Source organism: Carya illinoinensis, chromosome 9, assembly GCF_018687715.1.
Source record: "Carya illinoinensis cultivar Pawnee chromosome 9, C.illinoinensisPawnee_v1, whole genome shotgun sequence".
In the NCBI taxonomy this organism is placed as follows: Eukaryota; Viridiplantae; Streptophyta; class Magnoliopsida; order Fagales; family Juglandaceae; genus Carya; species Carya illinoinensis.
This window is the reverse complement of record NC_056760.1, coordinates 5,191,740-5,219,537: the sequence shown is the minus strand read 5'-3', so window position 1 is coordinate 5,219,537 and position 27,798 is coordinate 5,191,740. Positions and strand designations below refer to the sequence as shown.

General features: G+C 34.6%; 2 protein-coding genes and 1 long non-coding RNA gene across 5 annotated transcripts; all 3 read right to left on the bottom strand.

Moving 5' to 3' along the window:
• Nucleotides 1–249: 249 nt before the first annotated feature.
• On the bottom strand, nt 250–4,244 carry LOC122275338. Its single transcript, XR_006228526.1, has 2 exons — nt 2,222–4,244; nt 250–2,051 (listed from the first exon to the last, which is right to left on the bottom strand). It is a non-coding gene; the product is annotated as an uncharacterized LOC122275338 (long non-coding RNA).
• A 1,000-nt stretch (nt 4,245–5,244) lies between these two features.
• On the bottom strand, nt 5,245–8,458 carry LOC122275267 (10 kDa chaperonin-like). 2 transcript variants are annotated; one of them, XM_043084253.1, is made up of 4 exons: nt 8,139–8,458; nt 7,123–7,450; nt 6,524–6,663; nt 5,245–5,547 (listed from the first exon to the last, which is right to left on the bottom strand). In XM_043084253.1, the coding sequence occupies exons 2-4, from the start codon at nt 7,225–7,227 to the stop codon at nt 5,499–5,501; spliced, it is 294 nt and encodes a 97-aa protein (XP_042940187.1). In that variant the 5' UTR covers nt 7,228–7,450; nt 8,139–8,458; the 3' UTR covers nt 5,245–5,498. The 2 variants fall into 2 exon arrangements, with proteins under 2 accessions (XP_042940187.1, XP_042940186.1); XM_043084252.1 differs by lacking the exon at nt 8,139–8,458 and having other exon boundaries at nt 7,123–7,571.
• Nucleotides 8,459–22,495: 14,037 nt separating this feature from the next.
• LOC122277345 (hydroxymethylglutaryl-CoA lyase, mitochondrial-like) lies at nt 22,496–27,798 on the bottom strand. 2 transcript variants are annotated; one of them, XM_043087307.1, is made up of 9 exons: nt 27,642–27,798; nt 26,908–27,059; nt 26,644–26,842; nt 26,161–26,340; nt 25,441–25,521; nt 25,190–25,353; nt 24,643–24,779; nt 23,531–23,646; nt 22,496–22,971 (listed from the first exon to the last, which is right to left on the bottom strand). In XM_043087307.1, exons 2-9 carry the CDS (start codon nt 27,045–27,047, stop codon nt 22,723–22,725), a joined length of 1,266 nt encoding a protein of 421 aa, XP_042943241.1. In that variant the 5' UTR covers nt 27,048–27,059; nt 27,642–27,798; the 3' UTR covers nt 22,496–22,722. The 2 variants fall into 2 exon arrangements, with proteins under 2 accessions (XP_042943241.1, XP_042943242.1); XM_043087308.1 differs by having other exon boundaries at nt 22,729–22,991.

The following is a 27,798-nucleotide window of genomic DNA, read 5'->3' as shown; positions in this document are numbered from 1 at the left end:
GGTCGAAACTTTTTCCAAACATCCACTTAATCTTTATATATTAGACTAATCCTTTTTTTTTTTGGTTCAACAAATATATTAGGACTAATCTGTTTTCTATTCGAATATGCAAAATTTGGCAAGCCTCTCTTTGGGTCTCACATTTTTTCTCTCATAAGTCCTACATTTTCAAGTTTATTTACCTTTTTCATTTGCATGCGTGTTTTCAATCATCACCGAGAGTGCTTGTCATTACCAATGGCAACTCCGTAAAAAATCTATCCCATATATTAAATATGAGTAATCCAAACTACATTTTTGTTTTTTGAGAAAATCCAAACTAGATTTGGCTCTGTATAAAAGCCAAAATGTAATTAATATATTCCTTACTGCACATACATTGTATGTACATATGCATGCTCACGGCAACACGAGGAAACTGAGATCATATAAAACCAATCTCCCTTCAATTCTTCAAGCCCATTCAAAAAGCCTGGCATATCCCATCTCCAAGAACTCAACTAGAATAGCCCAGGTTCTGCGAAGAGGCACCCAAAAGTTGGGGTTTTCTCATTTCTGGCTGATGTCAACTCTAAAGAGTTCCCTCTAGTCCCAGAACTTTAACATATCAACAGGAAAAACACCGCCTCTATTGCAAGAAGTAGACAACAGAAAACCACGTCCTGAAGGGAATATGAAATCTAGGATGGAGAGACGCAACTGGTAATTGTGTAAGTTGAAAATAAACAGGGAAGGAAAAAAATGAAGTAAATATATTTTTTCCGGTACCTAAAAAACTTGGAAAGAGAGAAATAATTTCATATCTGAAGGGCAAATACAAATCTGTCGAACTTGTAGAAGTAGACTAAGCACAGCTGAGTTATTGTAGCTTCGCCTACCCGCAGCAATATGACTGGAAAACAATCTTAGCTCTCTCTTCAACCTTTTCAGTCCCATCTCTCTTGTTCTCGGCAACAAAATGGTTGCCATTGAAACCCGATTTTAAATGGAAACCTATATAAAGATGAATCAGAAATCATATTCACATTCTGCCCATGCCATGGTTATGTGATAGTTACCATGGCTGGATATGTATCTTGTTCCTTCAATCTCAGTCCAAAGATTTTTTTGTTTCCTAATATTGTTTATTGTTCATGCATCATGAGACTATAGCATGTTCCCCTCTCCCATGAGCTGGAAAATCATTAGTCAGCAATCCCAATTCAACTTAATGATTGGGCTTCTCCCTTCCCTTATTAACTGGTTCTTGTGTATTAGGCATTGCAATGCACGCATGGAGGGTATGGTGGAATCAGGGTCGGCCATTGTCTTCAAGATTAAGAGCTTCCTGGCTGTGCAATTGATGGAAAAGCACGATCTGTCTTTCATAAAACGATCTGATCCATAAGTATAGCAGCAATTAGGAATAACTTCGCTGCCTACTAAAAGACCGAAGTATCTTATTCTGAAGGGGCTAAGACCCACCAGAGGCTATGTTAAGCTGAACATGGATGGGAGCAGTTGTGGGAATCCATACCCGAGTGGAGGAGGAGGGATTATCAGAGAGGGGAATGGAAAGTTTGTGGCTGCTTTCTATAGGCACTAGGGGACTCGGTCCAACTCAGAAGCAAAAGCCTTCGATCTAGTAGATGGTCTGAAACTTTGCAGGCAGCTAAATCTTTATGATGTGGAAGTGGAATCCGACTCCAAGTTGATTTGTTCATGGTGGCAATACGATTCTGAGGTTATCTGGACAGTGAGGGACGCGTGGGATCAAGCAAAGGCCTTTGCCAACCACGTGGTTATTCAGGTACATCATGCATACCATGAAATCAGTCACATGGCAGGTGGATTAGCAAAAATTGGAGATCAGGGGCAATCAATTGATATCTTGGAGATTCATGACTTTCCAGTTTCCTTGCGAATGAAAGGGGGGATGTTGCGACTTGATAAATTCGGCCTTCCATATTTACGTTGTAAATGATGAGGATTGTTAGTTGGGGCTTTGTCATGGTATTTCTCTGCTATTAAGTAAGGGCTAGTAATAAATTGAGGCTCCATCGGTCGTCCTCCTTTAAAAAAAGAAAAAGAAAAAAAAGTCAGCAATCAATATTTATTGAAATCATATCTTTCGGCAGTGTCGAGAATTTGGAGATGAAAATAACCAAATGAAAGAAATGGTCAGAGCTGAAAAGAAAGAATGTTGGGTAAAGGGAGAAAGAGAGAGATGTTTGGAGCAAACCAAGTTTAATAGTGGGCTCCAATAGCGTAACTAATTAGAAAAGCTGAAACAACCCAAGAATTCACAATCTTCAAACAGAGAATGAAAAGACTCCCAACATTTCCCCCTTTAATCCAAGAGAAAAGCATTTAGCCAACGAAACTCTTTCTAATCTATGCAACTGCATCCAACGAGCAACTGCGGTGGGGAAGAGGATCCATAATCAATCAATTAGCAATGCAAAGAAACAAAGAATCAGGCGACAAATATGTTCAGGAATAATTAAAAGCATTTAGCCATAAAGAACCACAAATTTTCAAGTCTAATAGCATGCCTAATTCAATAACGTTGTAACGTTAACGTCCCTTTCACCCATTAGTACTATAAGAACAAGACCTGCAACATGATATTATCTGCAGACGTGAAAGACCCTTTGGGTTTCTCTGATTAAGTGGACGGTGCACCAAGCTTTGCCAATAAGTCTAAACTGAAAATGGCTCAGAGCGCAGGAATGCCATAAAAGAAAACAAATCAAATGAGCCATTAAGAATGGGCATTCCTATAACAACCCACTTCCGCTTGGCCATTAAACTAGCGATGGCTTCACTTTGTTGAGCATCCACGTTCAGTATATTTTGTGCCTCATCCACAACGACTTGCCAACACCCAATCTTCTTCTTCATAGGGTACTCCTCCGCCCAATAATGTTCGGAAACTAGTGTGCTATGGGATGTTAATACAATGTTGTATCTTCGGAGCAGCCCAACATCTCTTGTCCGATTGCCTTCTTACAGGTATGCTTTTAGATTTCTGGGATTAACGGGTTCCCTGAGTTGTCTTTCCCTGGTCGAAAGCCCAGAAGATGGGCAAACGACCAAACTTGTCCTCTCCAAATTTGTATCGATACCACTATTTTTACCTTTTTTCTGCGGCCCTGAACAATTCATCTTGCTGGTTCTTCCCCTCTTACTCTTTCACTACCACCTCCACCTTCCTCCTCACCCATTTCATCTGAAGTTTCCACATCTACACTAGCATCGGCGGAAGCAAGAGCACTACCACATTTATCAAGAGCATTCAAAGGGAGCAAAGTTAGTCTTGCCCAATTCAATATCGTCCCCAAACACCCCACCGCGCAGAGGTTCTGGCCGCACATTCGTATGGTGTTGGTCAAAAGCTTTACACGAAACCCTTCTTTCTCCTGATCCCTAAAGGATGGTAATTCGTCCGAATTCTCCGTATGAACCAACCACCCCAAGTTCCAACCCCTACTTCTGTTGCACAAAGAGCTCCGATTTGATCGCATCTTCAGGCAAACCCAACGCTTCCAGCGGACCCTTCATGCTCATAGTCGAAAACATAATCTTATGTGTTGACTTGGTTCCCATCTCTAATCAAGTTCAACCCACCTCGTGCAATCGCCATTTTAACGGAAGATTTATCCTCTAAATTCGAGAATACCTCAATCTGACAAGGAATGTGGAGAATGTTACTCGCCGCACTCGAGGTAACCGACTAGTTGGGAGCGGATGTTGAGGATCCCGACGGCCAGGTCGTTGAAGGGCTCTGCCTCTCAGACAAGGCCCAGCATTTCGTGATCACTGACGGTGTCGAAGCAGACCTCGTTTTCCATTATATTGGCCATTATAACAGCGACAGAGTCGGGGCATAGGGACTCGGACGCCGAGTCTTGGAGGTTCTATGAGAATTCTTCGTTGCAACCTTCGGGTTCTTGCCAGTTGCCAAGGCTCAAGTCGAGCGCTACTGGGTCTTCGTCTTACTCCATTTTTTTGCAAAGAGGATATATCAGAGAAATGTACGAAGAACAAGATGAAGAGTCGATGTTGCTATAATAATCTTTCAGTGTGCAAAACATAAATAGACTTCTATGTGGAGGGAAAATGTAACGGATTGTTAACCGTATGCAAATCCCACTGCCACTTAATGAGATCCACAGTTAGTTTTATGCCCGTTGACAGTCTCTTTTCGAATGATTTTTTTTTTTTTTTTTTATCATACTAATTCTCGTTACCCTCTCATCGTCTCATTATATAATATTAAATAATTAAAAAATTTTTATTATATTTCACTTATAAATTTATTATTTAATATTATTTTATAGAATAATAAAAAGATAATACGAAAATAAATGATAAATAAATTTTTTTCATTCACGTAAAACAAGAAATAAAAAATAAAATAACGATTGAGAAATAGTTACAAAAAATCAGTCCCATAATTATTCACATGAAGTGAATAAAGTGTCACAACTCGTGGTTTTTAACACAATCCAACGATGTATTGCTATTAATTGCGCTTTGTAAGATATCGGTTGAAACAAATGCTGTAGAATACCAGACCAGGTTGTGAAGCTTCTCGAAAAACAAGACACAAAATACAGCAGAGCTACGACGGAGCTCGATGGGTGGTGAAGCGTGGCGACAATAGTCTCCAGAGGGCACCTAGGCTGTGCTAGGCAACTTTCTGGTGTAGATCTAAGCTCCAAAATTTTATGATAAAAAGTAAAAAAATCAACAAGAACAAAAGAGCCAAAAAAATAATGTAGTTGATAGAAATAAAAACAGCGAGCAGAGGTAGCGGTGGAGCAGAAGTGGCTCTAATTTGGCACAGGTGGTGGCAAATGGAGCCCACACCACCTCCTGTGATTTGGTGATGTGTGAATGGTGATAGATCTAGCAAAACTTGAATATAATCAATGAGGTCATGGAGATGGGTGGAAAAAAAATTGAGTTGTAGGCAAGGAGAGAGAAAGAAATAGTAATAGAGAGGGAAGGATGGCCCCTCCCAGGCGATGTAGAAGACGATGTGCTCCCAGTTTTGATTGAATTCATTTCACCATCTTCTCATTGACCCAAAAATTGTTCCGAGGATCTGGACAAAGAGCACCGATTCCCGCATGGTGAAAAATACACGGGGAGAAAAAAGGAGGCATGAACAGTGATACTGTTCATGCAATTCAAAGCATCCTCGTAATGGCACAATTAAGATAATGCCACCAAATGGCAATATTTTGTAACAGAAACTTGAAGCAAGAGATATTGATTTATTTTCATGGATATCATTTCTAAGATAACAGAAAAGTACATATTACTTTCATCCGATGAAAAAACCCAAAACAGAATGGACCTGCTCAATTGCAGCACAAGGTAAAACCGTAGAACTACATTTTCTTTTTTTTTTTTGGGTGGTTGGTAGAACTACCACTTGCCAGCAAATGACTGGGATCTACCACGATGTCTCATGAACTATTTCAAAGTATCACAGGCCATGTTACCCCTCAATCATGCAGCGTTCCCAATATATCATCATCCCGATACAGATGATACCTGAAATCCATTCAAAAAAGGTATTTAACCACAGAAACCCTGCGTGTCATCATTAGATATTTCAAAATGGATGACATTTGAAACAAAGCATAAACAGCAGAGTCATCAGCCAAGGCTTCTTGCCAAGCATTGGTTGGAGATTACGTTTTTCTCTTGAAAATGTTCCACTAAGAAAAGGTATTCCTATCAGGAATGTTAAGGGCAGCATTCATTCTTCCAACTTTTATATTAAGATCAACATGCAAGTCAAGCCGATTTGAACTTTTTTAGCACGGACAGAATAATAAATAAGTGCTTAGATGCTTTAAAAAAAAAAAACTTAGGTAGCTTTAAGTGTGCATACATTCTCAATACTTTGTGTCATGTTAAGGGAATGGGTTGAATTGCAGCCAACCAATGACTAAACCTTAGGGAGGATAAAATCAAAAAAGGAAGCTCAGGAAGGTTCAGGGGAGGATTCTATCTTATATACAAGTCTAGAGATGCAAAGGCATCGGACACTTGAGAGAGGAGATGAGCCTAAAATCTGCTTCCCAACTTGAAAGCTGATGACAACACGAAGAAAACCTACACGTACTAATGTGACAGGTCACAAAAGTAGCCACGACACCTTTTCCAACTTGGCAGTACCATATCGAGTTGCACTCTTATGACAAGAAATCAAGCTGAAGACATTAAAGATTTCCCCATCATATATGCATTGAAATACTTGCAAAATTTCTTCTTAGGATATGTTTTTTTATTGTTTCTTTTATAGTTATCTCATCTTAGGATGTGCACAATCATGCATTTGAAGACTAAAAGAACAAAAATAAAGAAAATAAATTTTGACGACCCATAAAGTGCTAAAGTGAAACAAACCACAAAACTAGAATGATCATCCGTATCTACGGAGCATTAAAAAAAAAAAAAAACATATCGACTACGAGTTCTAAAATTATGAGGCACAACAGCTGCAAGAAGGGAAAACCCATACTCTTTGTCACCAAGCTTCACTTGAGTTCCTCCATATTCAGGCAAGAGGACAGTATCTCCTTCTTTTACACTGACAGGTATCAATTTCCCCTCTTTATCATGAGTCCCAGCACCCACCGCCACAACTTTTCCAGAGTTAAGCTAAAGTATCAAACGAGAGACATTCTTTATTATGTGAAGAAATCACTAATGAAGCATTTCAATTCTTGTACCAATCGGTAATATAAGGACAAAAGGAAAAACAGAGAAAATGATTTACAAGACTAACCACTGAACAAAGTATATCAAATAGAAAAAACACGTTGACTATATTACAAATTTTGTGTCGCTTTACGTATAATGAAAATTCCCTCAAAATTTATCCACAAACGGGACCCAGAAACAGGAAACCTGTAGTTATCGTTTGGGTGCTGAGAAAATGGGGCAAAAGAAAGAAAAGCAACGAATCTCATAACTCAATACAGCCTATTACACTTAATTTTCATTGTGGGTATTGGGTTCGTTCGGTTTTCTTCAGATTCCAAAATAAACAAACACATTGACCGCGAGAAGCAGAGAAATGAAGAAAAAAGTGGGTGTAGAGTAAGTAAGGGATTTGACCTTGGTGGCTTTCTCGGGAAGCAAAATGCCGGCATGGGTCTTGGACGGAGGGACGATTTTCTCGACCAAAACGCGATTCAGTAGTGGGATCAAACGCTTCGCCATCTGAGAAAGCGAAAAAGAAACCAAAAAACGATAGAGATGGAGAGTCGGAGAGACTCGAGAGCCAGGCCCCTTCACTGAAGTCTGCGGTCTTTTTGCTTTTGCTTAAAACTAGGGTTTAGGAAGGGTTTATCAGTCAGCACCTGAAAGTACTTGGAAACTCTATCCGCGAGAAATTCTCCATCTTTTTCTTCAGGGGTCGTTTTGTAAAAGCCTCCTCTCGTTCCTCCGGAAAGTTGAAAAAAAAATAAATAAATAAAAAGGGGGCGAAACTCAAAACTAACAAGTATGAGAAGACCGCTAGAAATCCAGAACTTGAAGAAATTTATAAAACAAGTATGTGTTATTTGCATGCATGCTAAATTTTCCTTTCATTATTTCTTTGAGGGCAACATACATATGAATCCTTATTCAAATGGGATACACTTATCATGAGTAAACATTTCTTGATTTTACAGTCGCTTCCATGTGCCTCCACCTAGGGGAGGGCCCCACCCCGCCCCACACCACCTAGCCCAGTCCCATCCCACCCTTTGCCCCCGCATGTCTACCCATATTCTAGATATCTACCATATATATAAGTATGAATCCGTTTGCTATAGTATTTTCGTCTTTTTTATTTTTAATTTTGCCCCTTTGCTTTTACTATTTTACGTTTTAATTCCTCATTTTTCCTCTCATCTCCTCACTCTCCCTCTCTCTCCCTCTCTCTTTTCTTCTCTGCTCCTGATTCCCCTCATCCATGCTAACTTTTCCTTCTGTCGAACACCATTGCCGCAGCCCAACCGTCGTACCCATCGGCTCTCCATCTCATCGAAGACTTTTCCTTTCCCACGGACCTCCCTCTCTTCCCACAATAGCCTAGCCCGTACCTTCTCTTCCTGAATTCATCAAGCCCCACCGCATGAACTTACCGAGATGCAGAGTGGTGGCTTAGGGTGGCGTGAGGTGCCCAACGGCACTTTATGTGCAGGTGGCAATGTGGCTCACAGTGGGGAATACTTCCCCTGTTTCGACATGTAAAAATAGAGCCCTCCGCGTCCAAAGCTTATCGATGGTTGGGCACGGAGGTGCAGGGCAACGTTGTGGTGTTTGTCGACATTTAACGGTGGCTTTATGGATGAGGAAAGTAGCGACACCAGTGCTGCACCTCCGCTCGTTAGAGAGAACCTTGAGGCACTGGGTGTGAAACCATGCTTCTTTTTGGCATGGCCTCTCTCTCTCTCTCTCTCTCTCTCTCTCAGGTAACAGCCCAACACTGAAGCCCTATCCTTTCTCCCTTTGATTTCTTGCCTTGCGTCCTTTGATTTTCATTGTTTTATTGTTCTTTTGTTGTTGATCTATGTGATACACTGCAGATTTGGGTACGACGTAGTAGAAGAAGAAGAAAAGAATAAAACCCTAAGGGCAAGCCAAAACGATACAGTATAAGGGAAAGAAAGGGGTTGAATGCAAGCCCACGAGTTGGGCCCAAAACAGAAGTAAACACGTTACAACAAAAACAATCTGGTAAAAAAAAAAACATAAATAAAAAAATAAAAAGACACAATAAAATAGATAAAAGGTAAATAAAAATACTACAACTAAATATTAATAAAAAAATGATAAAAACCAACAATAAAATAATTTAAAATAGAGAGAAATTTAAATAATAGAGAATACTCAATATCAAGAAAAGCACATTAAAATAAAACTTTACAACTTAGTAACTATAAAATAATACAAATAAAGAAAGAAAATGGTCAGCCTTGTGATTGGGCAATTTACTTTATGGGTTAGTAAAACCAAGCTATATAATGAACTAAATAAAAGCCAATGATCAGCATTTGAACGGATTGTCCAAATCTTATGACTTCTTTTAAAATTGTTTTCAAATATTTTATTTTCTTAAATTCCAGAATACCTGAAAAAATTGAAAATACAAAATAAAAGATCTTAAAAATGAATTAATTAAACTGACCGAACTCTGTTTTTATAAAGAATTATTGACATAGTACATGACAACTACCTATAGTGCTATTTGGAGCAATTGAAGAAGAAGTATTGGGTTATTAAGCAATTAATTTTATGAATCATACTAGCGAAGTGACATAATATTACATTTTTTAACTCTTTCAATTCAAATGATAAAATTATAAATCAAAACATGAATTTTTATAATAACTAGATATTCTTATACAAAATCTTCTGGACCTAAGAGCACTCCTAATGATTTATCTATCATATTTTTTAAAATATATCATTAAAATCTACTTTTTTTATTTTATTTTATATACTGACTTTTACAATGTATTATACATCAACTTATTTATTTTTTTCTTTATATTATTTAAATGTTATATTATTTAATAGTTTGTTTGAGAAAATGTACAAAGAGAGAGAAACAAATGTGGAAAACAAAGTACATGAAAAGAGAAAAAATAAATAAAATATTTTTACATTTATATACAGTTCATGCTACATGTAGCTAAACATTATACCAAAATGAAAAATACATTTCCAAATACATGATCCGTTGGAAGAAATTTTAAGCTACTTTTATTCAAATTTTACATAAAAATGGATTTTACAAAACCCATTAGGAGTACTCTTACATTTTATACATTTTATACATTTTACTTTTTTTTTTTTAAGGACCATCTACCATTCTTCGAAAACATGGGCAAAGAAACCTCACAAAAAGAGTGAATAATCCAGCTTGGCACAGAAGTAGACAAGCTAAAATAACAACGCCATAATAAATTTAATATCTTGTCAATTAATTTTACAAAAAAAATATGAAACATGTTCATCAACTAGTAATATTGTATAATTTAAATTCATTTCATTTTCGAAACTTCTATCAAACTACATTTATAAACTTATATCAAATTTCTTCAAATGGGATGGATATATAATGCATGTTGGGCTTTTTTTATTCAATCATATTTTTTTCTTTCATCTTCTTCTAAAGTTTTTTGGTTCTTCTAATAATCCATTGTTTCTATTCTTTTGTTTCTTATAATTCATTATTATTATTTTTCCTTATATTTTGTCATTAATATATGTTTTTCCCAAATTACCATGTATTTAAATATATATTTTCTACACTAGGCGAACCCCACTACTAGTATATATATCTATATATATATATTAATAATAAATACCTATATTTATACTAAAACGGCGTCGTTTTAGGGATACTCCAAAACAACGTTATTTTATTATAACACCCTCTACCACTTCAAGTTTACCCTAAAATCCCTCTCTCTCTCTCTCTTTCTCTTTTATCAGTTTCTCTCTCTTCGTGATTTCTTCTTCTTCTTCTCATCTTCCTCCTCTTCCTATTTTCAGTTTTTTACTTTTCTTCTTAATGTCTTGAAGCGTGGATGTGGAACCACAGCCACAAATGGACGGAGTTCCTTTACTTAGACCGTGGTCTTGCCGTGTGTTGTCATTATCGTGTCAGTGATTTTAATTTTTTTTTTCTCACATGTCATTGTATGTAGTTTGTAATTTGTTAAATTTTTTATTTGATGATACGTCTATTATTTTAGGGATGAATGTGTAGATTTGATATTGGTTCTCAATTATTTTAAATTTTTTTGATTGTTTTCCACCGTGAATGGGTGGTGGACAGAGGGGATAGATGGACCAAGGGGTCAATTCACCTTCCGATATATGGAAGGGGCGCGCACCATGTCCACGAAGTATGGAATTTTAAAAAACATGCACATGATCATCATACTCTCAAACAATATATAAAAAAATGTGATCTGAATGCCAAATTTTGGGCAAGTTTTTTGCTCTACATTTGGTCCAACGTACCCTTTTACAGCTATCTCTTATCTTGACTAAGCTAGACCGAAAAATCGTGTGAAAACTACATAAAAAAGAAATATGTTCGAGTGCATATATACCAAAAGACGATCGAAGAAGAAGCACCCGTTTGAGATTGCAAATAAAAGTTTTCATAATAGATCAGCTTAACCACATGGACTCTACTATAAATTTGGCATAGGGACAAAGTTGAGGACCATTCCTCATATCTGCATTATGAGTTTGTATATATCGTATTGTCTATTTAATATTTTGAATAAATTAGATAATATAATTTTTAAATAAGATAAAAATTACATTGCGTAGATTTTTTAATATTAAGAGTGCTCACAGTGATCTCATATATATAACTTAAAACATAACATAAGTTTCACATAAATATGTTAATAATATGTCTTGTTCTCTCGCCCATAATTAGAGAATAGGTTGACGGATATAATCTTGGGTTGGTGTCGGTGGATTTTTGTCATCATGACGCAATTAAGACGTAGAAAACGTGAATAGGACTAGTTTTATGATAAAAGTATGTAAATCATGTCGAAGGTGGTGATGATGAAGTCCTCGTGTCCTTTTTATGTGGGAGTACTGCCGATCGATCGAGAGTGAGAAACTGTACGTTGCTAAAAATTAGTCATAGACAGCTAGCCTGCATGTAATTATGGCACATTTGACCACCTTAATTAACCAAACCTAACCTAACTACGTACCTAAATCCTACTTTCACATATTATATTTATAATAAGATTATCACTGCAAAATTGCAAATAATGTCATCATATTATTATCTTATTTATATCTTATTATATATAATATAGTATATTTATTATTACTTAATAATAAAAAATATATAATAAATAATTATTTAATAATAATAAATATATTATATTTTACTTAATAAGATATAAATAAGATGATAGTATGATGTATAGAATTTTTTGTATAAAAAATATATAAAAATGACTATATATAACAGAACGCATATATATATATAATCCGTGACCTCTTACTATATAACTATCTATTTTCATTACATACAAATAAACTGCTAGTAGCAGTTGTTGGGTGTTCATAAAAATATAAATAAAACTGTTAATAGATAGTATTAATGTTAGTATTAATGATATTAAGGAATGAGTTATGATATATGTGCAACTATTTTTACAAACTTTCATGCAGTTATATATGTTTTCAAACGAGGATATTTATATATAAAGATATGTTATTTTTATCAATTGGTTAATAAAAATGTCACTTATTTAAAATATAGTTATATAAAAGATTATAAAAATAATTATATGGTATCATTTTCCTTACATCTTGAGATAAGACTAATATTGTATTTAATTAATGCATATCCGTCACGTGGGAACAAATGTGCCTAGCTAGCTGTTCGATGTCAAAATAATCAAGCTAGCCGGAACCAATTAAGTTGTTAATTACGCCAAATTAACTACCAATATTGCGAACGATCAAGAGATTGTTTGGATAATGAGATAAGTTGAATGATTTTAGTTGAAAGTTGAATAAAATATTATTAAAATAATATTATTATTTAAATATTTAAAAAAATTAAATTATTTATTATATTTTATTTAAAATTTTTTAAAAATTATAATAATAAGATAAGATGAGATCAATTCAAATGACCTCTAAATTTACAATTCTTACGATCGGTTCAAGCAGGTTTTTGTGCTGAAGATGATATATAGGTTATAAGTAAATTAAAGTAATGTTATATATAGTCGTGAAGCGTGTAAATGTCGTACAATCGCTTTAAAAAAAGTAAGATCTATAATTAAAAAATTAATTTTTTTTTCATATAAGTCTCGTATTAATTTATTTTTTTTAAAAAAATTGTATAGTATTTATATAATTATGACTATAAATATTATTTTTCATAAGCTATTAGCCATTAAAATTTTTCCTGCTGATCTCTATCTCTCAAAACACAAACACGTACAAACACACGAATTGTCAGGAGCTAAAGACCAAACAAAAAAATAATAATGATAACAGATGAGAAATTAGGGTTTGAAACAAGCAGAGGGGTGAAGAAAGACGACAGATGGGTACTCACAAGATGATTAAGTCCTAACAAATTTGAAGCCCACAATAATGAAAGGTTTCGTGGAGTCGTTATGTCCAAATGATGATAGGACCAGGGACTTTGACTGAGAAAATAGAAAAAGCAAGTGAGAGAAAGGGGAACATGTAATAAAAAGTAAAACCCTAATTGCTTGAAGACCAAAGAATTCTTTGCCATAATCATGCCGCCTGTACTAATAAAGCCGCATTATTGCACATCTAGGAGGGTTTCATCTTTGGAGCTACAGCTAAGCGTTGTTTGAGGACTAATTGGCAAGTATACTTGAGAATTTCACACATTTACCTTTTCTCTTTCTCCAAGTAGTGCGGATCATACGGAACCCTGCATGCAAGCTTTGTCTAGGTTTTTTAAAGGAAAACCATAAGATCTAGCAACTTGTATATGAAGACATTACTTACTGGAAACAAAAATTAAATCAAATCAAACCCAAATGGAATACTCATGATCTCGAGTTTTTCATTGAGTACAATTCATATGTGTGTGTGCACGGGTGTATATATAGGCAAGGGTGGTAATTCGTGTTCTCGGATCAAATTTGTGTCGTGTTAAGTTATAAATATTTGACTATATGATCCAATCAGAACTCAATCTGTTAAGTTCAAATCTTTAAATTCTAACACGTATAACCTATTTAAATAACGAGTCTTGTCGTATTACCCATTTTGACCCATTTAATAATTAATTAAAAAGTGATTAATACGACATAACTCATTTCAATCAGCTTTATATAAATGAGTTGAACTATAATATGTTTAATTCATTTGACATAATTAACATATTTCACATAAAAGTTAAAATCTATATTTATTAGTAACACAATATAAAAATAATAATTAGACTATGTACTAACAAAAAACATCAATATTTTTCATATTTTAACTTATAAGAGAATCAATATTAGAATCCTAATATTGACAAATATAAGTATAGGTTCACAATTACAATCCTAATAATAAAAATATAAGTAGATTGAAAAGTACTAATATTATAATTCAACAATAATAAAATTATAATTGTGAGTAAAAATCTAAACGGGTCATAATATGTTAGTTTCATGTTAAGCAGGTTGACTCATTTATAGACCTGTTTTAACGAGTCAACCCGTTGTGACCCGAACTCATTAACATCAAATCTAAATTAATTAATTGTAAATTATGTTTGTATTAGATTCATGGGTCGTGTCACATATTGACATTCTATATATAAAATGATAGTGAAAACTAAAAGGCAAGATCTAGTCTTACCATACTTAAGTATTTTGTATCCCCTCATGTAAGTCCCTCTCCCTTCCTTATCGTGTTATTTCCCATTTTTATTTTTATTTTTTAATCTTTTTTATGGGAAATCTCCGTTACGTATTATCTCACACACACACATATGCCAATCTAATGCCTAAATATAGGATGGTTTAGTGCTGTTATAAGACTGATTGCATACAAATCTAGGATTAGAAGATATCTAATCACTAGATCCAATTGGTCATATATGTCTCTAAGGGGAAATATAGAAACCAAGCATTAAACAGGCGCAGGGTGGGAAGGCTAAAGTTTAGGATCCTGTTTGAATAGTAAAAATATTTCATATCATCTCATCTTATCATTATAACTTTTTAAAATTTTTATACAAAATATAATAAATAATTCCAATTGAACTTTTTAAAATTTTAAAATAATAATAATATTAAAAAATAATATTCTAATAATATTTTATTCAACTTTTAACTTTCATCTAAAATTATCTTATCTCATCTCACTATTTAAACCTCACCTATATAATATTAATTAATGTGATCATACAATATATATATATATATATATGTATGATGAAATTATATATAAATTAAGCTAGCTAACTAGCTAGGTATGAGGATTTTGGGTTGCTTTATGTTTTTCTTATTTTTTGGGTACTAAATTCATCAAGTGACCATGACTTTCATGACCTGATCATGCTCATCTTTCTTCTAATATAATTAATAAATAAAGGGAAAAAAAATTAAAAGCGACAAAAAACATCATCATTTCTTCTAAGAAAGAAAGAGACCACTACATACATACGTACTGATATTCACCACCCCCCAACCTCTTTACGGCCCACCCTCTTCTGCCTCCAGTTTTCTAATTTCCATTACAAAGCTAGCTCTCTCAATTATTTTCCATCGATTAAACATTTTGTCGATAGCTTTCTTTTATTCCGTTTGTTTGATGAGAAGTTGCATGCATGGTGTGAAAATCTATATATATATATATATATTGATCATCATCTCCAACCTGCTTTCTCACTTTACAATGAGTCTACGTCGATATCATCTGTTCTTGGACACCAGAAATAAGAATTAATTAGATCGATGGCCGCCAATGGTCTAATCATGATACTTTTGATATAAAGACTATATATATATATATATATATTCTTCACAAGTTTTTCAACCCTAGCTAGCTCCATCCCGCATGCACGCTTATCTCTAAACAAATGACATTATATTTCCCTCTTATTACAAAGTAGTACGTCCGTAGATCTATGAAATATTGTATCAATTCCCCATGTTTACTTCTGAAATTCATGACATTATATTATTAATTACTCAATAAAATCATAATTCCTTCCAATTAACTTGTAAATATTTCTCGAGCATGGAATATTCTTTCTTTCGTAAGACTTTTTTGTTTCTTAATTTGTAAGGCTTTGGCTTTTTGTGATCCAGTTTTTGAATGATCCCATATACAGTATTGATACCATTTCCTTTTCCTATTGTTCAGTAAATGTTATTGAGGATCGATCAGTGATGAAAGCTTGTAATCAATGTACATTGTGATTGAGGATTTTTCCTGATAGATTATAGCTTTTTTTTTTTTTTTTTGTTCAGATTTAGGACGAGTTTGCTTTTGACAAATAATTTCCATTTTTGAATTCCAATTTTTTTTTTAGTTTTGCTACATACAAGAAAAGTCGCGTACTAATCTGCGTACCAATACTGATTCTTTCATACTTAAAAGTTAAATTAGCATTATTTTTAATAAAATCTACTTTTTGACCAATCATAACAAATTAGTATACATATTAATACAAATGTGTGATTGCAACTAAACTTTTCTTTTTTCTTTTAATCAGAATTCCAAAATCTTTTGATTCAACGTACTGCTATATCCCACTTACATGATCTAATATAGTCTCATAACTTGAAATTAACTACCCTATTCCCATGATTTTGAAATAGAACTATTTCCGTAAATTCCTCGCTTAAGGTTATATTTGGATGCTAAAGTACTGATTTCAAATAACTTGTGAATAATAGTAAAAAAATAATAAACAATTTATAAATAATAGTGAAATAATCTATACTTATCAAACACAGCCTAAAAGTCCACACGAATAAAGCATTAATTCCCACATAGATGCACAGCCAAACACCACTTTTTTCAGGATTCAAAAGTCCTTTTATATGCCCCTAGACAACTTTTGAGGGAAAGGTAAGTGCCTGCCTTTGTGTATAGAACAGAGAAGACAATATTGTCATTAGGAATAGGCAAGATATGCACATGGCAAAACCCAAGTAAAAACAACTAAAATGATTCTATATATCTCGGATGACCCAAAATCGTGATAACTTAATTAGCTTAGCTAGTGATCAAGCAGAGCTTTTCTTAGGGAAACTGAGAAACCACTCCCTTTTTCTCTCCACCTCTCTTTCTGTCCGACTCAGGTGGAAGGGCTTTCCCAACAGAAATTAGGCTCTGAAATCAGTAGCAAAAGTTGTTTCCAATAACACCCTCTGCACCATATTTTTGTTTATAGAAACAAGGCAGCAAGCCCTATGCATTTTGACTCTCACCCTCTCATTTTGACTTGGCTCTTCTCTTCAAACTCCAAGGTCCCTAAACAAAACAAAAAACCAAAAAGGTTCTTTCAGTATATAATCCTCGGCCATCTGAAAGTACAGCCCCACCTCAAAAAATCAGCCATCTTCGGCCAGTCTTCTAAGAGAAGGAAGAGCAAGACAAAGAGCGCACTACTCCATGCCATGATTTGGGTTCTGTGCAAGAAACGGATGGGTCTGAGAACGAAGTTAGCATGCTTGTCTCTGCTTCTGCTGATGCTATTACAGTTTGAGGCTCCATGTTTTGCCGATGGGGCCGGAAGATTCTACAGATCATTCAAAGGTGGGTCTGGTTCTGAGCACAATTCTGTTAAACCCCATGGCACTGGCTTTAGAGGAAATGCAGACAAAGATGCTGATGAGATTTTTGGTGCTGATAAGAGAAAAGTCTACACAGGCCCGAATCCTCTGCACAATAGATGAGTAATTTAGTAGAGAAATTACCTGCCATCTTCATATTTTCAAGCTATGAAAACTTTTTCGCGATTACTCTCCATATTCTTCTCCTTCCTTATCTTTCTTTCTTTCTTTCTTCATTTCTCTTTTGATTTTTAAGAGCATTTTCATGCTTGAGACCTTTGAATATTTCAAGCAGTCTTACAGATGTATATGAAAGTTTAGGTTTGAGATTTTTGGTGAGGAAATATACCTATTTGTTAATAGTATAAGGGAAGAAGTACTATTTCTTATATAATATTTCGTGAACATTAATGCCATTAATAGGGTTGTTGGTGTGAATGAATATTGTTATGGTTTTGCTCTAGCTGGTTGGTGACTTGTTCTCTGCTGCTGCTCTCCCACTCTTGTATAAACAAAGGGATCTTTCTCAGTAAACTCTTTTCTTGTTCTTGTAATCTCAGATCGTTAGGTTTTCCAAATCTAGCAATGCTTAGAGAAGAATTTCTATATGGCCTATAAGCATGTTCATTATGATCATGCATCTATATACATTTTGTATTTATGTATGTATGTAAGCAAGCATGCACGGATGCATGTATGTATAAGATGCTTTATGTCTGCAGCCTCATATAAGAAGGCGGATTTCATTTCCTTTTCTTTGGCTAAGCTGCTATCACAGATTTAAATGCCCATCAAACATGCATTTGCTGATCTATGCACCAGACGGCCATTTTTGGATACACATGAGATCTCATCACTTCTACATCAAGATAGGATGACTTTCGGCCATAGATTGCATATTTTTCGACAGTTTATTTTTTATTTTTTAAAAAATAACAGCCATGAAGTAAGCTTGAGTAACATTTGAACTGTCAATAGACAGCAATTTTAATTTTTCTGTCTTGAATGATTATGAAGCGGTCCCACTGTAAGTTTGATTGATACTTTGCCAGCCCCACATGTCCACTACTATTGCATAATGGGTTTTCTACCCAAAAAAAAAAAACTATGTTTATGGAACTGGCTCTTTTTCTTGTTCTTTTTTTTCCCAGTTTTCCTTTCGAACACGTTTGAGTAACAAAAAGATAGCTTAATCTTAAGGATTTTCCCAACATTTTAGAACTTTTGTCTATCTTCTTCGATTTATTGATTGCATGATGTTTTGAAAGTACATGATTTTAATGTGAAAATAAAAACTTTCAACCATTTATTCATGTGATTCCTTCTTTTATATATATATATATATGTTTCCTCAAATTTCTGTGACTCAACCCATGTCTTAATTTCTTTAGTTAAATAATGTTAGATATAGTAATGGATTATGTAAGCATCACATATTTCTTCAAGTACTGCTATATCCACAAAGTAATTATACAAATTGAAAAAAAAAAAGTGAGGTCTATTATTATTTATTTATTTTTTTGTGGATCTCATATATATCTATTTACTATTTTCAAAAGAAGTATACGATGATTGTACATTTTATGACTATAAATATCATCTCTCTTTCTTTTATACCCAGCTACAGTATAGGTTTCTCAAACTTGACTTCTTGCTTTAATATGATCATGATCTGGCCAGCAGATTAGTACTGTTACTAATTTAGTTATTAATATCTTCAATCAGTCACTATGTGGCCGTGTAAATAATTAAAAAATAAAAATAAAACATCAATAATATCGAAGAAAACTCTCTTTGGGTTTTAGCTAAGTAACTTCAAAATCGAATGTTACATAACACAGAAAAATAGGATTTAAAGATAAAAGAAGGTTTGCTTTCCAATTTACCTATGAATTTAAAAAGAAAAAAAAAATGAAGAAGAAGAAGAAGAAGAAGAAGAAGCAAGACTTTGCAAATAACACGTTTTTTATGTCTCTCATTTGTAATATAGCGAAACCCCTCCCACCCCCCGAGGGAAAAAAACAACGTCATTTTCCCATGCATGACAAAAGTCATACTCAGCATGTACACTGATGAAAACATTAATTGTTTGCTTTGGAAATTATACATAATTCATAAGAACGCACTAACTTCAACTGCTTTGATATCAAACTTGTATCTATGATCACTTGCTTTTAGTAAGTATACATGCATGGTTTTACGAGTAATCTCCTGCGTTAATCTTATGCATGTCTAGCTAGAAGGAAAGCAGATTTTTGCATTCAGAGGGACAGCACTAAGCAGAGAGAGAGAGAGAGAGAGAGAGAGAGAGAGAGAGAGAGAGAGAGAGAGAGAGACATACATGACGGGTAACTTAATTAAGGGTAGCTGGCCGGGTCCATATCCATTATCCATACACGTTATAAAAGGAAAGGATGCTTTGTCTACACGGCATGGCATTAGCATTCGCTTACAACATTGTTTGCAACGCAAAGACTTTTTGTCCGTTTCCCTGATACCAATGCATCAAGAAAACATAAGAAGTTAGATTTAAGAATTGACTTTCAGGGTGTCATGGATTTGTGTTTTAAGTAGATCGAATATTGCATTTTCAATTTTAAGTATCCCCACCATTCTTACTATTTGTAAATGCTTACGTGGAAACTAGATGGTTTCTCGACCTAAATAGAAAAAAGGTTAGGAAACAGTTCGCATTTTTCTTTTTCTTTTTCTTTTTTTAATAAATAATCGAGAAGCTAGAAGTGATCCACTTAGATAGCTAAATTATACATAATAAATATTTATTTAACTTTATTTGATTCCTCGTAAATTAATAAATATAATATAAATAAATAACGTAAATTTATAAATCTATTTTTATACGATTATTTTGTGATCATTTATTTTTAGAAAATAAAACTGGCATCATTTTGTGGACACACTTCTTAAAAAGTGTTTGTAAACCCATTTAATTGATAACACTTCTCACAGACAACTAGTGAAAAAAAATCAGATTTTTTTTCACAATTAAAATAAGTTTTATAATAATAAATGATGTGTTGACATGCTAACAATTTAAAATAAGAAAAATGATTTACAATAATATTTTGTCATTACATTTGGCATTATTATATTTTAAATAAATAATATTTTTATAAAATAATTTATAAAAATAATATCAATATTAAAAAAAATATTTTTATTTTAAAATAATGTTGTAAAATATGTTATGAAATATGATATGTGTATGATTATTCAATAAATCATTTTTCTAGGTTGTATAGGCGCGTGCCCCTCTTCTCGATCTATGATCTATCCATCGAACGTGGGACAAAACACAACGTACGGAATCACATGCCGTTCCATATTCAGCTCGGGGATTTTTTTTTTTTTGAAATGTGATGTATGAGATCCTGAATAGAATTATTTATTATCTTCTTTCTTCAACAGTTGAGCAAAACCAACGGGGCACCGTCCTTCACCAATAAAGAGCCACAATTGCCTAACTGCTGTACAGCTCAAAAACCAATTTCCAACCCATGCAATAAACCCAGAGGAAAAAGCTCAGAGAAGTAATCAAAGATCAAGATTTCTTTTAGTTGGATCGTATCAGCACACATTTCTCAACTACGATTTTAAATAATAGTTTAATAGTCTATTTATCATATTATTTTAAAATCATTTTAGACGGCATCCCCTTAATAAGATTGAGTGGGAACCAAATTTTTTATTCTAAAACCTATTTTATTTTATTTTATTTAGAATTACTTTTATTTATTTTAGAATGATTGTTGAGAACTCTCATTCTTATAAAATCTTATATCTTGTAACCACATAATTATATATATATAATATCACTTATTTAGAAAAAAAAAATAGACCGTCTGGTCTAATAGGGACAGGGTACTCCAACTGTAATCAAACATATCACCCAATCAATGATTTTTGTGGTTTTTCTTTTCTTCTTTGCTGAGTTGGTCCTTCCCAATTGGGTTTTATTATCCCTGGCCAAATTATTTTTCCTCAAAAAGCCTGAGGAAAAACCCTGAGGGCCGACCAGCCACTCGGTGCATTTAAGGTGGCTTTTAAATGCACACAATTTGTTAGAAGTCCATGGGAAGGCATGACCACCTCCGCTACACTTTATTTTATCCCACCACCGACCCTTCTTTCAACTAGAAAGTGACCGACTGTTTCAAAGCGTGTGACCATCTTTGGAGACGTTTAAAGCTTCTTACACAATATTTCTTCTGATTTTAATGCTTGCTTAGCTCAAACTTTGCCCCTGCTGTGTGTGGTGGGATTCGTGGGAATGTATTTTTCGAAAATTTAAAAATTAAAATTTTGATAGTATTTCTAGCATGACTCCGTAAAGACCAAACTTGACAAGACCTTAAATAACCTCTCGTCTACGCAAACCCTATTCTGGCATTTGAAATGTCCAAGCGGTGCCTTAAATTATTCAAAGGATATTACTAATGTGCCACCCAGTTTTTATCAACGTGTCCACTAATATAAGTTTTATTTTACTTTATTTTTATTTTTATTTTTTTACATTTTTTAAATATTTTTAAAAAATATAAAAATATACTAATACGTTAAAAATCATTTTTTTAACAATTAGATAAAAAAAAATCTTTAAAAATTAAATATATAAACGATCAAAACAAAAAGGACAAATTTATGAAATATACTAGCATTTTTCTTATTCAAAAGGCTTGTCTATCTTTCCTCGTGGGAATCATCAGATCAAGCTAGCCATGCGTGGGGCACATGTTTGAGGTCATTGTGTTATTGCAAATGGTCCGAGGGTACCGAATGCCAAAATGCACTCTTTTCCATGGCATTTGGCAGTTAGTACCCTTATTTCGTGCTTGAAATTTTGAACACCTTTGGATTGACGTGATTATTACAAGCTTTTCACGCTTCAATATGCACTTCTCCATTCTTGCTTCATATGCACTGATTTACTTTTCTTTTTCTTTTTCTTCTCTTCTAGGTGTTTTTGCTTTTCAGGAATGCGCACCGTCCACCTTTCTTTTCTTCTAGGTGTATTTCCTTTTCAGTAATGCGCACCATGGACTGTGTAAGCTGTTAAGGTACTGCACACTCCATTTAAAAACAGTAAAGTTTATTATTAAAAAATTAATTTTTTTTATTGATCTAATATTTATTCATATTTTTCAAAAAGATTACGAAAGAATATTATATCATTATATGACATTATACATCATTTTTCTTTCTTTCTTTGGGTTGTCTGCTAGACATGTAACAGCACGTGTACTAGGAAACCGTAGTGCCAAACATGGTGACGTGGCAATACAATTTATTTATTGGAATCCCCATGGTAGGATGCTTGCTCAGAGACTTGTCTAAGGAATGGGAAGATGCAAGTGTAAATTGGTCTAGAGCTAGTACCTCATAGCTTGGAGGCGCGAGCTGTGACTTTACTCAAGGCAATTGCGGTCTTTGAGCCAGATGGGCGTCCCAGATGCTTAGAGATAAATTCCCCAGCCAACATGAGCTTACCGAGATTCACATTTGTCTTCACACCGAGCCCATCTAGCATGTACACAACATCCTCAGTTGCAACATTTCCAGATGCACCCTTGGCATATGGGCAGCCCCCAAGACCAGAAACTGATGAATCGACTGTGCTGATCCCCATCTGTGAAGGAGATCAACAACCTGAGATTTAAGTTCAAAATATTTTCTAACATAGCTTTTGATTATCATATAACTTTATTCAGTAATAAATAAAACGCAGTCGGCCAGATAACCAAGAATATGAATAGATAAAAAACGGTTCCTTGAATTTATGGAGATTATTCCAGCATGATGCTCTTGGCCATATATCACCCACTTTCTAGGCCCATAAGGCCGCCTTTAGACATTCCACATGAAAACTCACACAGTTTCCCACGTATCTAACTGTTATGTTAATAAATGGGACTGTCTACATATTGCATCCTACTCTTATGAGCACAGCATTGTAAATGATACCACCTTAATGGACAGGCATTTTTCTAAGGTCTTCGTAGCAAACTAGCACAAACTAGCAGTAAAGACAAAAAAATTTTAAAAAAAAAGTACCACAATCAACTTCATAGGGATTTCATGAGCTTAATCCAGTTGTTTCAAGTGTCAGTCAAAACACCAGAATATGATGAGCATCCGCACACATGGTTTTGCTTTAATGAAGAAATCAAGATGAAAAAATTGCTTACCTGGAGGGATACGAGTATATTTGACAGAGCTTGGCCATAAGTGTCATGAAAGTGGACAGCAAGCTTATCAACTGGGACAAAACTCATAACAGCTTCAAGCATTGGAATGACAGTACCTGGAAAGATAAAACACACAAGGCAAAACCACATAAAGTCCCTTTTAATAAAAATACGAAAGAACTCATAAAATGCAAGTTAACATAACTCCAAAATGAATAAGGCGTAGCAATATATGCTCAATTCAAAACGTCCACTATTTTCAAATTCATATCAAGACACCTGACATGTCAGTTGCTTGCTTCAGACAGGACTAAATTTACTTCATGATAACTGCATTTGACTGATAAGCACTATGGAATGAGTCTGCTTGAATTAGTGAATTCCACAGCTTTGATACCATTGTTACATTGTAAGAGCATATCAAAATTGTAAGGATTCAACATGATGGCTCATGAATTTTATCTGCAAGCTAGGTACATCATCAACATTCTTGTAAGGAAAGGTTTAATTTGATGACTTTCCTCCAGCCTAATGGTTGCCAATTTCAATCACCAACCAATTGCTTCAAGCATGAGAGGTGCACAAGGTCTCACAATTCATATTGATGCTCACATTCTCAACATTTTAATGTTTCCATTCTTTGCTCCGCCTCCTTCCCTCGTATATTAAATTTCAATGTTCTCCAATTCCTTGATAAACCACTCAAATTTCAATGGTCTTTGGTCTCTACTAAATCCTTTCAAGCAAGGTAGGTGTTAAAATAGCTAGATTTTCCTGATCAGGTTCTCTAGCTGTTTTCCCTAATATTCTTACCTCTCCTCCCACCTTCCCTCCTTTCCCTCCAACCTAATAATTTTCAGAGCTGCTTCAGCCAATTTCTCCCCTCGCACTCCAAACCTCCACCCTACGTCTTCTTCCTTGGATCTTCAGCTCCATTCATCCACCAAGACATTGAGGTCAGATTTATTGATTTGCACCCAACTCTCATGTATGAACCTTTAATAAAACAAAACAAGTGCATTGTGCATACAAGTCGTAACACCCAAATCTAATATGGAATATGAACACAAACACAAAAAAACTATAAAATGGAAGGCAGTTTTAGAGATTACCTGGGGTACCAACACCGATTGTATCGCCAAGTGATATTTCAGAGCAACCCATATCATAAAGTTCTCTAGCCACATATGCTACTTTAGATGGAGCTACCATTCCTTCCATTGGACACCCCACAACACATGATATATATCTAAAAACATAAGAAGGTATGCCATTTGTCACATTATTAATCAAAGATTTGTTTTGATATTACTTGAATATCTTTATTTAGAAAAACAAAGGCATTGAGAGGAAATCAAGGCATCAAACATTTCTACCATTAAATTGCCGAAGTAAGAAACTTTAAAGAAAACAAAGGACTTAGCTAACAGAAAGTTTGTTTGAAATTGGTAAAGAGAACCACAGAAAGTTTGACATGCTCACGTCTTAAGTCAACCCTGGAAATAACTCAAATAACTGAAAAAAGTGGAGTATCAAACCTTGGTGGGTTTTGAGACTATCCACCTCGAAGACAGGAAAATCTAGGAAATCTAGTGGGCCTATGGTCCAGAAAAATACAATATATGAGAAACAAGTCAGAGAGAGGGTCGGAAAATTTACCCACGAACAGGAAATGAGAGCTTGCCAGCAGCGAGGGCAACATCGCGGTAACGAGTAAGACTCTCTTCAATGCTACAGTTGATATTGGATTTTGAAAAAGATTCAGATGCTGCAGCAAAGATGGCCACTTCCTTGGCTCCTGCTGCAACAGCTGCTTCAAAACCCTAGAAAGAAGCAATACAATGAACAATTCCCTCCACATAAACTTCTTATATGTATAACTGCATGGTTCTGTTCTAAAGAGTGCTTACTTTAACATTAGGAGTTAAGACAGGAAATCTAGCCCCTTCAACATTCTGAATTGCTTCCATTACATCCTTGGCATCTGCTAGCTAAGCCAAACATAAAATATTACAAAAGGGCAGCATTTTAGTTTCTACTGGAGGATAAGTATAACCCCTTTCAAAATTAGCATATCATAATATACCCCAATTTTGAATAAATATCCGCATCGAAGGACTGGGCAGAAGCCAGAAGGTCCATTTGGATTACATAATTCAATCAGAGTTACCTGCACAGCCTCCTCCCTCCCTCACTAGAAGTCTCCTAGCCAGTCAAGAAATGTGATGACTCAGCCATCAATTATGGCAATTATGGCATTACCCTAGAGAACAATTTCGACACCTTCAATGCCACTTTATCTAAATATACTTCTAGAGGCATACACATCCAATGATTGCACTTTAGATTTTAAATAAACCTCAAGCAGATCCAAATGCAGAAGATTCCAACATATCAACAAGTGCGGAAAGACGGAAGCTCTTTTCTTTTCTTCTAAAGGAGAAAATTCAAATTCAAAAGGAATACCAAGGGGAAAAGGAAAAGCAACTCTTAATAGATTGTACCAGAATAAAGAAGCCAATCAATATTTATAAAAGTTAAGAGATAGACTAACGAGTAATATACACCTAGCACAAAGAAGTTCACTACAAGGCAGATTATCTCTTATAAGAAAGTGAAATCATGTTTACCTGTGGTACCCATTTCGGTGAAACAAAACTCGTAGCCTCAATAATGGGCAACCCTGAGGAAACTAGCATTTTTATCAACTCGACCTTTACAGAAGTAGGCACGATTTGCTTTTCATTTTGCAGTCCATCCCTAGGACCAACCTCCACTATCTTTATATATTCTGGAATACTTCTAAGAAACTGCAGTATCATAAATAGTATTAGAGAATAAAACCTCCAATCCTCTATAAGAAGAAAAAAATAACCACAACGAAAATTGTAAATGACTTGATTCTTGGAAAACATCAAATCACACCAGAGTTTATGGCAAGAACAAGTATACATTTGAGATAAACTTGCCCAAGTATCTTATTCGTCTTGGAGGAACTAGAAGAAAATAACTCTACAAGTAGAGAACTTTTGAACTCACATCTTTCCCCTGATAAAATTTTCAGCTACCATAAGTAGAGGTAACAGAAACAGTTAATATAAAATTTGATGCACCTTATTAGAAAGCTCCCCTGTGCACCTATCATTGCAATGGGAGCTATAATGACGATTTACCAAACACCAAGCATTGCGAGCATTACCAAGTGACTGATAATTCCAACTCCGGCTTGCAAGTGCCCCATTTACGGTATCTCCTTGAGATGTGAACCTTTTTTGTTTTCTCCATAAGGATGCTTCTCCTGTGTCCTCGCGCCTAAAAAAAAAACTAGTTCATATAACCTTGTTCTAGCTGTGGATATGCAATCACTAGAGGAATACCTCTCGAGTGCATCAGCTCCAATGCTTGAGGGTTTGGTAACACCTTGTGGTTCCTCCAAATTTGCCATTACCGGAACGAGTTTATGGAAAAAGAACGTGCTCCTCTGCGAAAACTTATCCAAACTCCTCACTGCTAGCATCGCATCAACTGCCTAAATAACTTGTATCTTAAGCAAGCAATTTCAAGTCGTTTATAATAAAAGTTCTCTGACTACAACACGATCAATGAGCACAGATGCTTATGAATAGTCATTGAAATATCTTTACTGATAAATAAATAAATAAAAAATAGACATTGAAATGTCTCAATAATTATCTTTTATATTTCAACATAATATATTTAAAAAACAATAGTAAAAGCAAACAAACATCCGTAGATGTTTAGGCAAAATTGAAACCTACATAGGAAGCATAAATGGCACTATTAGGATTATTTCATAGAAATCTTCATGTACCTCCAGTATCCAACATTAAAGTTAACATTCCAAAAGGTATCAGAATTTGGTTCTTTGGAATAAACAGGTAAAAGAGAAGAGAAGGATTAGGTCCTCCTACAAGACTTACCACGAACTACAGATATTCTGAGGAAAACCCGGTAACGCTCAGATAAGCATGAGGATAGAAAAGAGACAGATACAAGAATCGCAAGAGGCATTTCATCAAACAACAATTGAATTTGTGACGAACACTCAAATATCCAGAACCAAATTAGATTTTAAAATAGAAGACCATACCGACAACAACGAAGATTTGAGCTCGCCTTCTCAATTGAAAAAACCGCGCGGCAGGATCACTGATTCACTGCGGGTCTCCTACGAAAAGTACTAACTACTTCTAGAACGTGAATTCTATGTCTATCCAAATCCCACAACGTGAGCAAGTTCCCATCGG